Source organism: Ochotona curzoniae, unplaced genomic scaffold, assembly GCF_017591425.1.
Source record: "Ochotona curzoniae isolate NIBS_2020 unplaced genomic scaffold, NIBS_Ocur_1.0 contig_3432, whole genome shotgun sequence".
In the NCBI taxonomy this organism is placed as follows: Eukaryota; Metazoa; Chordata; class Mammalia; order Lagomorpha; family Ochotonidae; genus Ochotona; species Ochotona curzoniae.
Genome location: NW_024465859.1, coordinates 19486593 through 19502423, shown reverse-complemented (window position 1 = coordinate 19502423; position 15831 = coordinate 19486593). Strand labels below are relative to the sequence as shown.

General features: G+C 42.6%; 1 protein-coding gene across 1 annotated transcript in view; it reads right to left on the bottom strand.

The window, feature by feature from the left end:
• Positions 1-15831, bottom strand: part of HSD17B12 (hydroxysteroid 17-beta dehydrogenase 12) — a 164049-nt gene that overhangs the window by 54742 nt on the left and 93476 nt on the right. Inside the window, exon 4 of the mRNA XM_040980137.1 lies at positions 1378-1485. Within this exon, the coding sequence (XP_040836071.1) occupies positions 1378-1485 (108 nt within the window). The remainder of the gene's footprint in view (positions 1-1377; positions 1486-15831) is intronic.

The window sequence follows — 15831 nt, the reverse complement described above, 5'->3', positions numbered from 1 at the left end:
AAGCACGGTTTTTCTAAATTATGTATACCCTGTCTCTTTCCAGAAATGATTTGCAAAAGATGGTGGAAAACTTGGGCTGGCACTGCAGGCAGGCAGTTATGTCACTGTTTGTGTGGCTGGCATCGCACATCAGAGCCCTGATAAGTCCTCGCTGCCCCTCTTCTTGTCCAACTCCATGCTGCAGTGTTGAGGGAAAAGCAACTGAAAATGCTTCTAGTGTGTGGGCCTGTATCACCCGCGTGAGATAGCCGGGTGGAGTTGCATGCTGCAGGCTTGGGCCTGGATCATTGCTAGTGGTTACAGGCTTTTGGGAAATGGGTCAGACAATGGAAAAATCTCTCCTGCCACTCTGGCCTTTTAAATAAATAAATCTTTAATAAAGTGGTGGGAAACCTTTTAGCTCATTTTTCACTTAGAATTTTTCTGGTGTTGGAGGGTTAAGCCCCTGCCTGTGTGCAAGCATCCTGGCTGCTCCACTTGCGATCCATCTCCCTTCTAATGCACTTGGGAAAGCAGCAGAGGACAGCCCAAGGCCTTGGGCCCCTGCACTCATGTAGAAGACCCAGAAGTAGCTCTTGGTTTCTGACTTTGAACTGGCCCAGTGCTGGCCACTGTGACCATTTGAAGAGTAAACAGCAGATAAAGATCTCTCTCTCTCTGTAACTCTATCCTTCAAACAAGCAAGCAAAACACAAAAAGAGAATGTTTTAAACTCCTCTGGTGAATTTTTTTTTCTATAAGAAAATTCAAAAGCCCCAGCATTTCAGCAAAAATGTCTAGTGTTTGGTAATGAGGGTACTGAGAGAGAGCGCGTAGTAGATTTATACATCTCCATTGCGCCACTCCGTCTCCATGTGACCTTAAGCAAACCCCTGATCTCTATGCATTTCGGCCGGGGCAGGCCTTCCTCAGGGAGTGACATGTGTAGTGGGGATATCAAAAATGAAAATTTCATGAAGGGTGAGACTGAGAGGAAAATGACTTAAAAAGGGGCTTCTCAGGGGAGAAATAATGAGCAAAAAGAGAGGAACACTTTCTTAAGCCTTCACTTTCTCAACTGGAAATGGGTTAGCACTGCCACCTTAAAGGATTATTATGATATAACTGTATCTAAATGTATACAGAAGGAATGGGAAACAAGGCGGGCAGGGAAATAACCAAAATTTTACAACAGCTGCTAATATATCATGAAAAATACAAAACTCCAAATGCATATACATTAATATTGTGTAATGACCAACAATGGGAATAAAGCAATTTTCTTCTCATAGTTATTTTACCTCTGAACACCTAAGACCCAAAGAGAAAATGTATAGTTATTGTGAAAGTCAAATAAGAAAAGCAAGAAAAATCCATAAACATGGCAAAAATACAAACCTAAAACACCAATTTCAAGTCCTGCCAAGCCTGCTTCAATTTTGTCATAAATATCTTCTGATGTAAAGTCAACAGCAATAGTTCTTGTCTCCACTTTAAATTTCTCTTCTGGGGAAAAAAAAAAAAAGAAAAATCAAAATGGGAAAATTAACACATGACAATTAGGATTATCACTTTGCAAACTCCTCACCCCCAAGCCTGTGGATATGGCATTTAGACCAGGATAATTTTAAGGCCTCTCAGAGATCAGAAAAAGCCAACCCAATAGTTGCACCAACAAATTCCAAAGTCCTCACTGGGCTGGCTGAATGTACCAGAATCAGCTCTCCTCTTATAAATCAATCATGCTAACTGCTTTTCAGACCCTTACGCACAAATAATAAAACATAATTCTTATCATAATTCATGTACTATTTAAGTATCATTGGCTTTCTGACATTAATTGCAAACTGATGCTTCATAATTTCAGAAGGAACTCTTTATGCTGTACGATATCATAAAGAGTGATATATTAAAGATTCTCTTATTAAAATGGAAATAAAATGAATGGGATCTTATTGTAATTTCACTGCTTGGTTAATAGCTAACAGTCACATATTTGAAAATCCACACACAATGCACAGCAATAAATCCGTATCGTGACACAAGAAAGACCTCTGTGTTCCACTCTGCACAGGACTATTAAGGTCCACACAGAGCTGATGGAAATAAGAACTTCCGCAACGAGACCCTGGAGAAACAAAACCCATCTGAGGTAATGTGTGATGTTTACTCCTGCCTTCCCCAGGCAGCGCCTTGGAGCAGACAGTGCAGGCTTGGAGCTCACTCCAACAAGGGTACCAACCTCATTTCCACACAGATTTGCAACATGACTTTGCGTAAGTCACACCTCCTCTTTCAATCTCAGCAACGTCTTGTGAAAATGAAGGTAATACCATTCAACTGGTGCCACGAAGCTCAAATAACAGCTACTGGCCCTCAGAAGGCACTGGGAGAGTGCTCGTCCCACTTCTCCCCCTCAGCCATCCCCACTTCCCCTGGCTTGGTGAAGCTCAGGAGACTGGGGATGCTGTTCTTCAGAACTTACTGAGAATTCAAAGGAGAATTAAAAAAAAAAAAAAAAACTGTTCCAGAAATAAATCTTCAGTGGAAGTCAATGTCAGCTCATGGCAGGGTATGCGGGATTAATCCTCACAGGAAGTACCTGCTCTTGATCTGAAAGGATTTATGTCTAAAACTAAAGCACTGGTTCATGAGAGATTTGATTCTTAGTTAGACTCAATGAAGCCTATTGATCGCAGGTAGAAATCCATGAATAAACTGGAGAGGAGAATAATTGACCTGGACCTCATGTGATGGTAAAAGGATCCTTGCTGCTCGTGTAGAAATGAGCTGCTCATGTGCGTATGCAGTGGAGAGCGAGACACAGAGCTATCACTTCACCACGCCCGGGGCCAGCTGGGCTAACCACAAATGAAGGACACTGGCTTTACAGCCGCACATCCGCAAGCGGAGAATGACCAAAACAAACAGCCAAACGCCACCTGTTAGTAAATGCAAATAAGATAAACTTTCCTATTTACCTTGAAAATATTTTTCCACACTAGCACTACTACTGACACTGAGGAAAATTTTGTTTAATAATATTGTTTATTTATTTTAAAGATTTACTTATTTGATGCTGGACTCTATGCTTGGTATATGCTTGCAATGAAAGAACCTCAACTGAACTTGAACTGTGGCAATGCAGCAAGGTGGAGGAATCCACCATGGGGGGGAGGGTTAAGGAAGGGGTAGGGGGAATCCAGTGCCTGGAGAACGGTGTGACAGAATGCAATGTAAAAAAAAATATTAATTAAAACAAAGATTTACTTATTTGAAAGGCCGTTACACAGAGGGGAAGGAAGAGGGAGAGGAGGAGAAAAGAGGAGGAGGGAATGAGAGCAAAGAGGAAAGGAGGTTGGACAGTGGGGAGAGAGGGAGGGAGGGATGGAGGGAGGGAAGGAGGGAGGGAGACAGAGAGAGAGAGAGAGAATATCTTCCAGCTCCTAAATCAATCCCCAATGGCTGCAAAGGCTCAGGCCAGGTCAAAGCCAGGAGTCTGGAACTCCATCCATGTCTCCCACATGGGTGACAGGTGCCCAAGCACTTAGGCCATCTTCTGCTGTCTTTCCAGGTACATCAGCAGGGAGCTGGAGCAGAAGTAGAGCCACTAGGACTCAAATCCGAGCTCATTTGAGATGCTGGCATCACAGGTGGTGGCTTAGCCTACTGTCCCACAACGAGTCTCCTCTCCAGTAATTATAAAATCAAATCACAAGTCTTAAATCAGATTTGCTCTTTTATATTTCACAGGATTTTATGAACACATTTACATTATGGAGTCTTGTACAGATACTAAAACAATTCTATGACAATTGTGGGAAGAATAGTATTAACCAATGAATCCTCAAGTGAGATTGTTGTTTTGTTTGTTTGTTTGTTTTGCTTTGACTGTATATTGAAAAAAGCAAATTGGCTCATGGCAGCAAGTTTTACAAGATAATAAAGATCCTTGAACTTACAGTTAGAATCATGTTCCAATCCAATAACACTGCTTTTGTTTGTTTTTTTCTCTTAACAACCTTTATTACTTTTACGGCGTGTCGTGTGTGTGTGTGTGTGTGTGTGTGTGTGTGTGTGTGTGAGATCGGGTCATTTCCCTCCTTGCACACCCCAGACCTTTACATCTTGACCAGAGCAAGAACCAGAAATTTCTGGCAGCAGCTTAATACTTCCCTGGGCTCACCTGCAATTACTCTCCCTCATTGTGCGAAGTTCTTTCTATTCTGCATGTTCTCCAAGTAGGCTCAGGACATTTGCACGACCGGAGCACCCTCTCTACCCCCTGTGATCCTTGATCACCCTTTGAAAAACAAAATGCAGCCAGCCCTGCCCTGACACTCTTCACCGCTTCTCTGCTTTATTCAAGTCCACTGCATGTACCAGAGCTTTAACAAAGCCTTGGCAAGGGTACTTCTTACTTCAATATATTGTGCATTGTAATAAGCTTCACCACCAGAATTAAGGTTCCCATTTTGTTCATTTGTCCAACAAATGACCTGGGATCCTCCTACCTTCCTTAGCTGTCCCTTCAGGATGGCTCCCTTCCTGGTAGAGAATCATGGCCATCCCAAACACCACCTGCAGACTACAGGTACAGGCGAAAACATCCCTTTCACACAGTAAGGGAAACCTCTCCATGGCAGAGACGGCCCCACAGGTGTCTGTTCCAAGGATTACTGTAAATGTATGTTCTTGATTAGGCCCAACGATGGGCTGTGAGAATTCCATGAACTGCCCCCACCTCCCCATCAGATTTTGTGAATGAAAACCAGCAGGAGTTGCCTTTTGCTGGCTCAGGCAATCAGATGAGAATTACACTGAATGTTCTAACAGGTAGAGGGGGCAGCAGCTGACTTCCTTACACACTGAGGAAGTATACTGAAGCAGCTGCCTCCTTCTCCTAGACCAGCACTCTGCACCTGAGCCCGTCAGAAGACAAGTGGACCAGAGTCTTGCAGCCTTAAATATCAGCACAAGTGTGTGTTCAGCACCTGCACCTGAAGCTGCTGCCGGGTACATATGATACAATTCTCACCTTCACTTTTACCACCTCTCCAATCTGAGATTTTCCTGAGTGCACAAGCCAGCAATAACCCCCCTGACAAGAAGATTCAGAGTATTAACAATGCCTTGGGAAGGGTACTTCTTTTTCTTTAAAAATTTATTTATTTTTATTGGAAAGTCATATTTACACAGAGGCAAAGACAGAAAGATCTTCCATCTGCTGGTTCACTCCCCAAATAGCCACAAGAGTTAGAGCTGAGCTGATCCGAACCCAGGAGCTTCTTTCAGGTCTCCCTTGCAGGATCCCAAGGCTTTAGACTATCCTTGACTGCTTGCCCAGGCCACAAGCAGGAAGCTGGATGGGAAGTGGAATAGCTGGGACACAAAGATCTACCGGTATGGGATCCTGGCACTTGCAAGGTGAGGGTCTAGCCAGTGGGCTGCCACACCAGGTCCCAGGTCCGGGTTTGTTTTAGAACAAGGGTAATTCTGATTCTTCTCACCCTTGTGCCACCACAGAGGCCCAAGTGGTAACGTTACCTCTGCCAAGTTTCTTTCCCCAGAGTAAATAGGAGCTGCAAGAAGTCACACTGATAACCTACAGGTAGGTAGGACAAAGGTAAAGGAACAATAGAATTGAGACATTGCAATGCGAACAAACAAACTGCACCCCCTGTGTGGGAGCATGACAGTCCTTGTGAGAACCATCTCAGCTGCAGAGTTGGCTTGTCACATAATTCTTCTGGCACCTACATCTAATGACCTATCACTTTGGAAATTGAAAGGTCAGTTTGTATCTACCAGGTTCTGGTTCCATTATGGCACTCCACATGTGTCTTCTTTTCCTGTGATCCTATGATGCTTTAGCTTTAGTTATTCTAGTTTTAAGGTAGGTTTTAGGAGTGGGTACCATGGCCCAGCAATTAAGATGTCACTTGAGATACCCATACCTCAAACTGGTGTGCCTGAATTGGAGACCCAGCTTCATTCTGAATTCCACACTACGAGGCAGCAGGCGATGGTTCAACTAACTGCTACCACCATGGGAGATAAAACGGAGTTCCAGGATCCTGGTCTACCAGTGTGGCTCAGTCACCACTCCTAGAGGCCATTTGGGAATGAATGACTGGATGGAAGATCCATTTCTTATCTTTCTCTGACATTCTGCCTCTCAAATCAGTTTTTAAAAGATTGGTTTCGGGGCCCGGCGCGGTGGCGCAAGTGGTTAAAGGTCCTCGCCTTGCACGCCCGGGATCCCATATGGGCGCTGGTTCTAATCCCGGCAGCCCCGCTTCCCTTCCAGCTCCCTGCCTGTGGCCTGGGAAAGCAGTCGAGGACAGCCCAAAGCTTTGGGAACCTGCACCCGCGTGGGAGACCCAGAAGAGGCTCCTGGCTTCGGATCGGCATAGTATCGGCCCGTTGCGCTCGCTTGGGGAGTGAATCATCGGACGGAAGATCTTCCTCTCTGTCTCTCCTCTCTGTATATCCGCCTTTCCAATAAAAAAATAATAAAAAAATAAATCTTTAAAAAAAAAAAAAAAAAGATTGGTTTCAGTATTTCTAGTTGTGCATGTCTTGTTTTTCTTTCAAACTTTATTGCTCATCCTTACCTATTTCTTCTCATTTTCAATGGAATTGCATTAAACATTTCAATTCCATCTATGAAGGATACCTAGCACACATTCTCTCCAGGTTTGTCAGCTATTCAAATGTTTTAGAACATCTCATAGTGAAATCTTATGATTGCAAACTGGCCAAGAAAGCAAGTTATAATATTAAATAATAATATTACGCAAAGAAATAATAAAATCTATAATCAGTGAATTTTACAGATTTTTGGAAAGACTAAGTATTTCTGCTAGGTGGCTAGTCTGAGAATGTGAGGAAAGAAGTGTAATGTACACAGATTTCTATATTATTTATCACTTTCCCACTGATACAGACAGAATATTCTGATTTTCCTTTGTCCCAACATCTGCTCCAAATAAACAATCTGCCTTTCATCTAGTCTTCAGATACTGTCCATTATGAAACTCCTGCTACACTCATCCTTCCCCTTCGTTCCCATATTTACCACCCTTTCAGATTCCAGCCACGTCACCCCTGTGGAGGCAATTTTCATGATTCCCATGTCTTCCAAGGGGAGGCCACTCACTCCCTGGGCTAGGCTCCCAACGACTTCCCACATAACCTTCTGAAGCACCTGCCATAACACATTAAGCAAAGCGCCTCTGTTTCCTAACAAACAGGGGTTATTCCTTGTCACCTTTGTATGCCCAGCACCGGGCACAATGCCTGGCACAGAGTAAAGGTCACTCAGCTAAAGGCTTGATGAATGGAATACATTTTAGGGCAACACAGCTGATTTGTTAAAAATCATCTTCTCCATACTTCTCAAACTTTCCCCTAAAAACAATCAAGCAAACAAACTAAAAATTGCATTGTGTCTATATATACGTATGTCTATATGACATGTTCACAAAATCGCGTAATATTAGGCAATTTGAAGCTTAAGACAAAATGACACAACTCACTTTTTCCATCAGTCCTATATGGGTTGGAACTATCAATCTCATGGAAATTCAAACATTTTTGAGTTTTAAGAAACCATAGAAACCACCCAGGCTCATGAATAAAGGACTCCAGCAGCTTAACTCAGGGGCACAGAAATGAAGGCTGGGGATATTTTAGTCATGGATCACTCTCCCTACTCCCAGTCCTGGGAAAGATAATGAGGGGAAGAGGAGCGGCTCTTAGGGAAATGGTGCTATATTCAATGCTTACCAATTTTAGCTTCTTAAATCTAAAGTCATTCTGCTTACCACTTTAGAAATGTCTTCCATGTTTTGAGAAAAACTACATTTTAACATAAATCATATTTTATATTATTTAGAGATACAAAAGAAGTAAAATGAGTCTTAGGGACTTTCTCTAATTTTTTTAGAATTCTATTTGTATATGTGAGTAGCATAACCAAAAAGGACTTCCAACCGTTGATTCATTCTCCAAATGTGCCGAACCATCCTCTCACAGGGCCTGGAGCCAGGAGCCAGGTCACCCACATGGTGGCAGAAGCCCATTTCCTGGAGTCAACACTGGTGAGACTCCCTGGGTCTTGAGACAGTAGCTGGAATTGAACCCAGGTTTCGCCAATGTCAGGCCCAGGTGGCTTAATTGAAAGGTAAAGCACCCACTTCTCTACTTCTCCTAATTTTAACTAGAAAAAGAAAAGCAAAGTCTCCTAACCAACGCTCACTACTTCCTTTTCCAGTCTTCTTCATCCTGAACCCAAGCTGCACCATCATGCTCTGTCCCTACCCCTTGGGGTGAGCAGTCTCTGCACAGAGAACATATGCCTTAGGTGGCACCTCAGAAAGGTGACAGTGCCAAACAGCTGACCTGACACCACCTTTAAAGGCTCACTTAGAACTATCAGAGATGTTACACAAATAATGGTCTATTTCTTTTTCTGCAGTCCCCTTGAAGAAATATTCATGCTCTTTAAAAATTTTTTATTTATTTTTATTGGAAAGGCAGATTCACAGAGAGAAGGAGAAAGGTCTTCCATTTGCTGGTTCACTCCCAAAGTGGCTGCAGCAATCAAAGATAGACCAGATCAAAGCTAGCAGTAGAGAACCCTACCCAGGTCTCCCATTAGGGTGTTTGGCAGAGGCCTGAGCACTTGCATTGCCTTACAGAGCCTTCCAGGCACAACAGCAATAAGCTGGATCATAAATGGGGCAGTCAGACACAAACTGGCACTCCAAGATGGGCTGTCAGCATCACAGTGTGGCTTAACTTGCTGTGCCAACGTTCCAAAGTTCTGAGTTCCAAAGTTTTGAGTTCCATACTTGGTTCAGGTATTACAGACTCTTAAATAAGCCACTCTTGAAACAAGGTCCAGATGAGAAAGTTGACTGTACTCGGTAAGCAAGAGGTTGTTCAATGACAACGCTTTAATTTTATATTTTGAGAGCATACATACACACTGCATGAAATCACAACATCATTGTAATCAAGGTCCCAGATGATGCTGTTAGTCATTTGGCAAACTCAAGTTTATTGGGAAGAACATGGGGCACTCTCAGAAGCTAGACTTGAGAGTCTACAGAAGCAGATGTTGGTAGAGAACCCTCTACTCAAGTCTTTTATTTTCCAGGAATTCCTTTTCTCAGTCTGTAAACCACAGGAAATAATATCCATCCTGCAAAGTCCCTGTAACTGTTATATATGATGGTACATGTGCATATATTGTATTTAGGTTTTATATATGTTTTCTTATATTGGCCAGTATCTACAATGCAGGCTGCTTGGTCCTTTACAAGCCTCGGTTCCTATGGGCAGTATCTGAACAGTTTATTAACTGTTCATATCAGCTGAATATTTGTTTTATATATACATATATGCATATTTTAGATATTATAAATATGCATATTTTATTGGAAAGTCAGATTTACAGAGGAGACAGAGAAAAGATCTTCCATCTGCTGGTTTACTCCCCAAATGACTACGATGCTTTAACTGAGCTGATCCAAAGCCAGGAGTCAGGATTCTTCCGGATTTCCCAAATAGATGCAGGGTCCTAAAACTTTGAGCCATCCTCCTCTGCTCTTCCCAAGCTATAAGCAGGTTGGGAAGTGGAACAGCTGGGACATGAACTGGCACCCATACGAAATGCCACTCTCTAAGGTAGAGGATTAGCCGGAAGAGCCAATGCGCCAGGACCATCAGCTAAACATTCTTTTGCAAGTGATCATGAATACCTAACCTCATTTACAAAGAGATTCACTAAGACTGGCACTAGGGTGCAGCAGGTCAAGCAACCACTTGAAACAACTGCATATCAGATTAGAATGCTGAGAAGTCTCTTAGCTTTTGATTCTGTTTCCTGGAAAGGCAGTGGATGACAGCCTAGACACAGAGGTCCCTGGCATCCATGTGGGAAGCCTGGCTGGATTCACAGCCTCCTGGCTTTGCTGGGGCCCAGTCCCAGTTCATGTGAACATTTGCAGAGTGAACCAATGGATGGAAGAGCTTTCTGTGTCTCTCTGCATTTCAAATAGATCAATAAATCTTTCTTGGTAAAGGTGACATGTTTAGTACTGTATCTTCCATGGAATTCTGGTCATGATCTACTACTTTAGCTTTGTCTTTGAGGACCAAGGATTCATTTGGTTCAATTTGCTCATTACTAACCTTTGACATTTTACCAACTGCACGATGCACATTTCATCTACTTCTTATATCTGATATCATGATATATTGCAGGAAGCATGTCAGCTGTAACTAGTATGTTTTTTTTATTAATGATTATAAAACTGCATCGTTGCTTCACAATGAATGGTGTCTCAGACACGAAAAAGAAGCCAGGGGCCACGAGGACATACACTCTTCTCTTTAATGTCACAAATGATCTGGGATAAGTTCCAAATCCAGTATTCCAGGCCTAGTAACATTCCACTACTACTGCCTCTCAGGAAGGCAGAAGGCTTCTCATCCTAAACTAAGATCAGAAAACCTAAGCCTGTTTGTTCATTTATGCAGCAGCACGAGCTGCTTCAAACAGGACAAAGGATCTCGCTCCCCAAACTGTAAACTCTGAGAGAGGGATTCCTCGTCTGGTTTTTCTTTTTATACCACTACCTATTCACAACTCAAACAGCACCTAGCTCATTATAGCAGCTCAGTAAGTGTCTGGAAGAAATAAACTTGAAAAAAACATTCCCTGTTTTTCCTGAGAACAAAACAAATACTCTCAAGTAGGTCCTATTTTTCTGAAGGAGACAGGTGTACACTCAACTGCTCTTCTACAAGATATGGACAAAATATGTGAAAGGGAAAGAAAGTCATTCTTACAGAGTGGGATTTTCACCAGGAGTTGTTGAGGAACAGGTGGGAATCGGCCCTGCAGAGAAGGAAGGAGAAGCAGACAGATGCAGAATTGGGGGAAAGGAAAAACTCGAAGAAATCTGTCACTGGCGGATGTGTTGTAGACAAAGAAGTGGAAAGCAAAGACAATGCAGAAGGAAGCTGGTGCCAAGGTAACAAGCAGACTCAACTACTCAACTTGCAGGACCCGTGCAGAATTCAAACTACAGAATCTCCTTATTGAAAACTGATAGTGGCAGCAGAACACTGAGTGAAGACAGCCCACACGAGCGTGGGCCCTGTAGGAGCACAGGGGTCAGCCGACCACGGAGTCAGCAGTGTAACAAGCTTCTGTTTCAACCTCTTAGCTCTTAGTACTTAGAACTAGGAAGTGACAAGATCCCACTTGTGTTTTCAGAAAGGAAACGCTAAGACAGAGTGGAGGATACACAGCCAGTTATAAAAAGGAACAGGTGGCAGGGAGAGCACTGCAGTTGCTTCATTGGTCCTATGAGAAAGGGGAGCCCAAAGGAGAGAGCCAGCAGCAGAGAGGGGGGTGGCTGCCCAGCTGCGACACAGTAAGGACGAGATTCCGCAGGATTTTATGACTAAGTAGATCCTCAGCGTTAGGGGGAAGACGTAACAGTTAATCCAATTGCTTCAGAAATATACGGTTAATAAATCATCACAACCTAGAGTTGAAGCAGTCTTCCTAGTTTCCCATCCAAGGCAGTATTCTTATGATTACATATTATTGTTACATGTTATTATTTTAACAAAAATACGTGTGTTAACAATATGTGTATTTAACAGGTGAGTCTTTTTTTTTTGAGGTACCTCTCTTCTTTTTCTTGGTCTGAAAAATAAAATGACTACCAATAAGATTAAATTACAGATGACCAACTTCCCATGCAAGGTAACCATGAAGTAAAACTCAAGTTAGAAAACAAAAGATATTTGTGCTTGTGTGTGTGTGTGTGTGTGCACGTGCATGTGCATCTGGGAGGAACAGAAACAGAGAGAGGTAGACAGAATGAGAGCTTCCACTGCTGGGCTACTCCCCAGACGTCCCAAAGGCTGGGACTGCACCAGATTGAAATCAAAAGCCAGGAACTTAATTTAGTTCTCCCACATAGGGGCAGGAACTCAGTTACTTGAGCCACCGTCTACTGTCTTCTTAGGCTGTGCATCAGTGGGAAGCTGGGGTCAGCAACAGAGCTGGGACTCATACCCAGGTGCTCTGAAACGGGCTGTGGGCATCCCAACAGGTGATGCGTAGCTAGGCCGGAAATCTGACCCCAACTAGATTTTTGTCACCTTCTTCTGTCAAACACGAAGATAGCTAAAATTAACTAGAAGCCAAATCATTTCAGCATACATCTCTCCTAAAAGTGCTGAATGAGCTAATTCTTCTATTATTAACCTGCTTCATTTTTAACCTGTCACTTTGTTAATACAAGTTCTCATGCTGATTTCATGAAATTCTGCCATGGGGGGGTGGTTCGGGGGAGATAGTCTTTTCATGATCTCCAGTCTATCACATTGTTTTGAAGATTAACAGTGCCTTTTACTTCTCTAAATAATAATAATAAAGTAGATTAGAAAATCACCATAAAATTTAAATATCAGCCATTCAAATCAGTATTTATCAGCAATTGTTTTAATCAATATAGTTCAATACTGTGCCAAAAGCACAATTATTTCTTTTCAACACTGAAATGTTGCTTTACATTGAAATCGTTACAATAGTTTAGTTTTTCACAAATTTAGCCTAAATAAATAAAGCAGAGGTGGTTGATGTGCAGGAGTCACCCCTAAAACTCCTAACAGAATAAGAATGTAACACACACTATCCTGACTGCAGGATACCCAAAGGACACAGAGGCACCATATAAAACATACAGGGCCACAGTTAATATTCTGAACATCAACTACATGCTGAGAATTTTAAATGAGTTCATCTGCATGAGATTTAACTTGTATATTACTGAAATTTACAAGTGATCTTATTTGAAAGGATTTTTTTAAAAATTTGAAATACTCTCAAAGAAAGTTGCAAATTACAGTTTACTCCCTTAACCTAAATTTCAGATCAAGCTGCTGACCTGCTAGGCAGAAATACAAGATCTATTTTTTATGAGAGGCAAAAACGGACAGACAGAGCTCCTGTCCACCAGGTCACTCCACCAGGTCACTCCCCAAACAATGTAACAGCTGGGCTGGAAACACAACACAGGTCTCCCTTGTGGGTGGAAGAATTCAGGTCCAAGAGCTGTCATGGTCTGCCTTAGCAGGTAGCAGGACTTAAGGATCTGAGGCTAAGCATCAATCCCAGGCACTGCGATGCAGGTTTAGGGTTCCTCCTCAGCTTGGGGACATTCTGAACATACCTTTCATATGTACTGATAACACAGGTGGAAGAAATACTGTAATTTAAACTCCAGTTTAAGAAGGGGAAAAGGCCACACTGTGGAGGGACGAGGTACTCCGCCACCTGCAATCCATCACCCATATGAGTGAACACTGGTTCCCGTCCTGCCGCCTGACTTCCTATACAGCTAATGTGTCTTGAAAAGCAGTGGGTGATGGCCAGGTGTCTCTTTTTTCTTAAAAGATTTATCTATTTTTGTTGGAAAGGCAGATTTGCAGAGAGGAGACCCAGAGCTAGAGACCCTCCATCTGCTGGTTTACTCTCCAAATTGCCACAATGGCTGGAGCTGAGCCGATTCAAGGCCAGGAACCAGGAGTTTTTTCCAGGTCTCCCAGTTGGTGCAGGGCCCAAGGTTTTGGGCAGTCCTCCACTGCTTTCACAGGCCACAAGCAGGGAGCTGGATGGGAAGTGGAGTAGCTGGGACACAAACCAGCGCTCATATGGAATCCCAGCACGTGTAAGACAAGGATTTAGCCACTGAGCTATGGTGCTAGGCCCACAGCCAACTGTTTGAATCCCTGCTCCCTTAGTGGATAATTCAGGAGTTCCAGGTTCCTGGTTTCAGCCTGACCCCTCCCTGGCCATTGCCGCCATCTGGGTAGTGAAACGATAGATGGAAGATATTCCCTCTCTTTCTGGACCTCTACTCTGCTTTTCAAACAATCTTTTTAAAAAGTGAACTGAAGCAGGTTTTGGGGAGGGGAGGGAGTAATCCCAATGCCTGTAAAACTGTGTCACATGGGGCACGGCGCGGTGGCGCAAGTGGTTAAAGGTCCTCGCCTTGCACGCCCGGGATCCCATATGGGCGCCGGTTCTAATCCCGGCAGCCCTGCTTCCCTTCCAGCTCCCTGCCTGTGGCCTGGGAAGGCAGTCAAGGACGGCCCAAGGCTTTGGGAACCTGCACCCGCGTGGGAGACCTAGAAGAGGCTCCTGGCTTCTGATGGGCATAGTATCGGCCCGTTGCGCTCACTTGGGGAGTGAATCATCGGATGGAAGATCTTCCTCTCTGTCTCTCCTCTCTGTATATCCGCCTTTCCAATGAAAAAATAATAAAAATAAATCTTTAAAAAAAAAAACTGTGTCACATGATGCAATGTAATAAAAAAAAATAATAGTTTAAAAAAAAAGGGAGGAACTGACAATTTTATTTGTGACCTTCTAGATATATATCTGAATTTTGCAAATAAAGCAAGCTCTTGGTTACTTACTGAGTTCATACTAACCATGTACAGCAACTTCATTTTTTTTTGCCTAAAGCATTTCTACAAAGTTTACCAAATAGATATTGAAAAGTACATTCCATTTGCCCACAGAAACAATTTTATAATTGGAATGTTACTAAAATCACTCATGGCTAAGCCGAATAACCATAACATAGCAGGTACATATAATATCATTAGCCTCTGTAATAATTTAAAATAGTTAAATTATGTTCCCAAATAGTGATTATCTTCAGGACCCAAATACCATAAAGTATATGCAGCATATATAAAGGTAACTACCATTATTATAAACTTGGCCTTAAAATGCCTCAATTGATCAATCTTAACATACAATAAAATTATCTTTTTAGAATTCAGAACAATGTGACCAGAGCAGGCTTTTAAAAAAAGAAGTTCTTGAACTTCCTAAAAAGGCCAGCGAAATATTCTAGAGGGTTTTTTTTCCTAGCAGGGGTTAGGTTTCATATTAAGTCCCTCAAAATGTAAGCATTTTTGGTTTTCCAAACATTTTTGGTTTTCCTTCACCCCAGAGATGACCACAGTTTGAGGTCTGGGCTACAGGCTTACATATCTCTTTAGGTACAGAGCCAGGTACACGTTATCACCAGAACGTTGGTTCAGCAGTAGGGGTATTTGTGTGTAGGTGAAATAGTCTTTAAAGAGAGAGAGAGAGACATGAGACTTTATCTAAATACTCTACACCTTGATCCTTATTCCCACTAGAGATGACGTCACTACCCAGCTGCAACTGGGCGGTGCTCACAGTGGAACTCTGTGCAATCGAGCACTGGGAAGCATTCACAGCTAGACATGGGGACAGTCAGGAGAAACAGAATGTGCTGCAGTTTGTGAACTCAGAGGAACTTGGTACAGAGCCCACCAAGACTTCACGGAAAAGTAACAGGCAGGCAAACAGCAAATGCTTCTATACACAGTTGTGACCTCCAAACCCCAAAGCATTCAGACTAGAAGTTTTAAAGGCTGCCTGCACAAATGCCTTACTGAGCTTCGAGATCCTTTTCCCAAAAACACCATAATAAAACCCTAAACAATGCACTGATACATACACAAATATGGTTATTTATATATATATATATATATATATATATATATATATATATAGAATAATCTTAGGGCCACTTGCAATCTATTAAAACCACCTTGACAAAGGTTGGGGACAAATTTGAAGACAAATGTATCACAACCAACCAACAGAGGCACAAAGTTATAAAAGGAAGAATTTGAGTAACAGATCCAAGAGTCACACTGAAAAAGTACTCTGGGAGGACTGATGGGCTCTGGTCACTTTTTCATCCCCGTGTC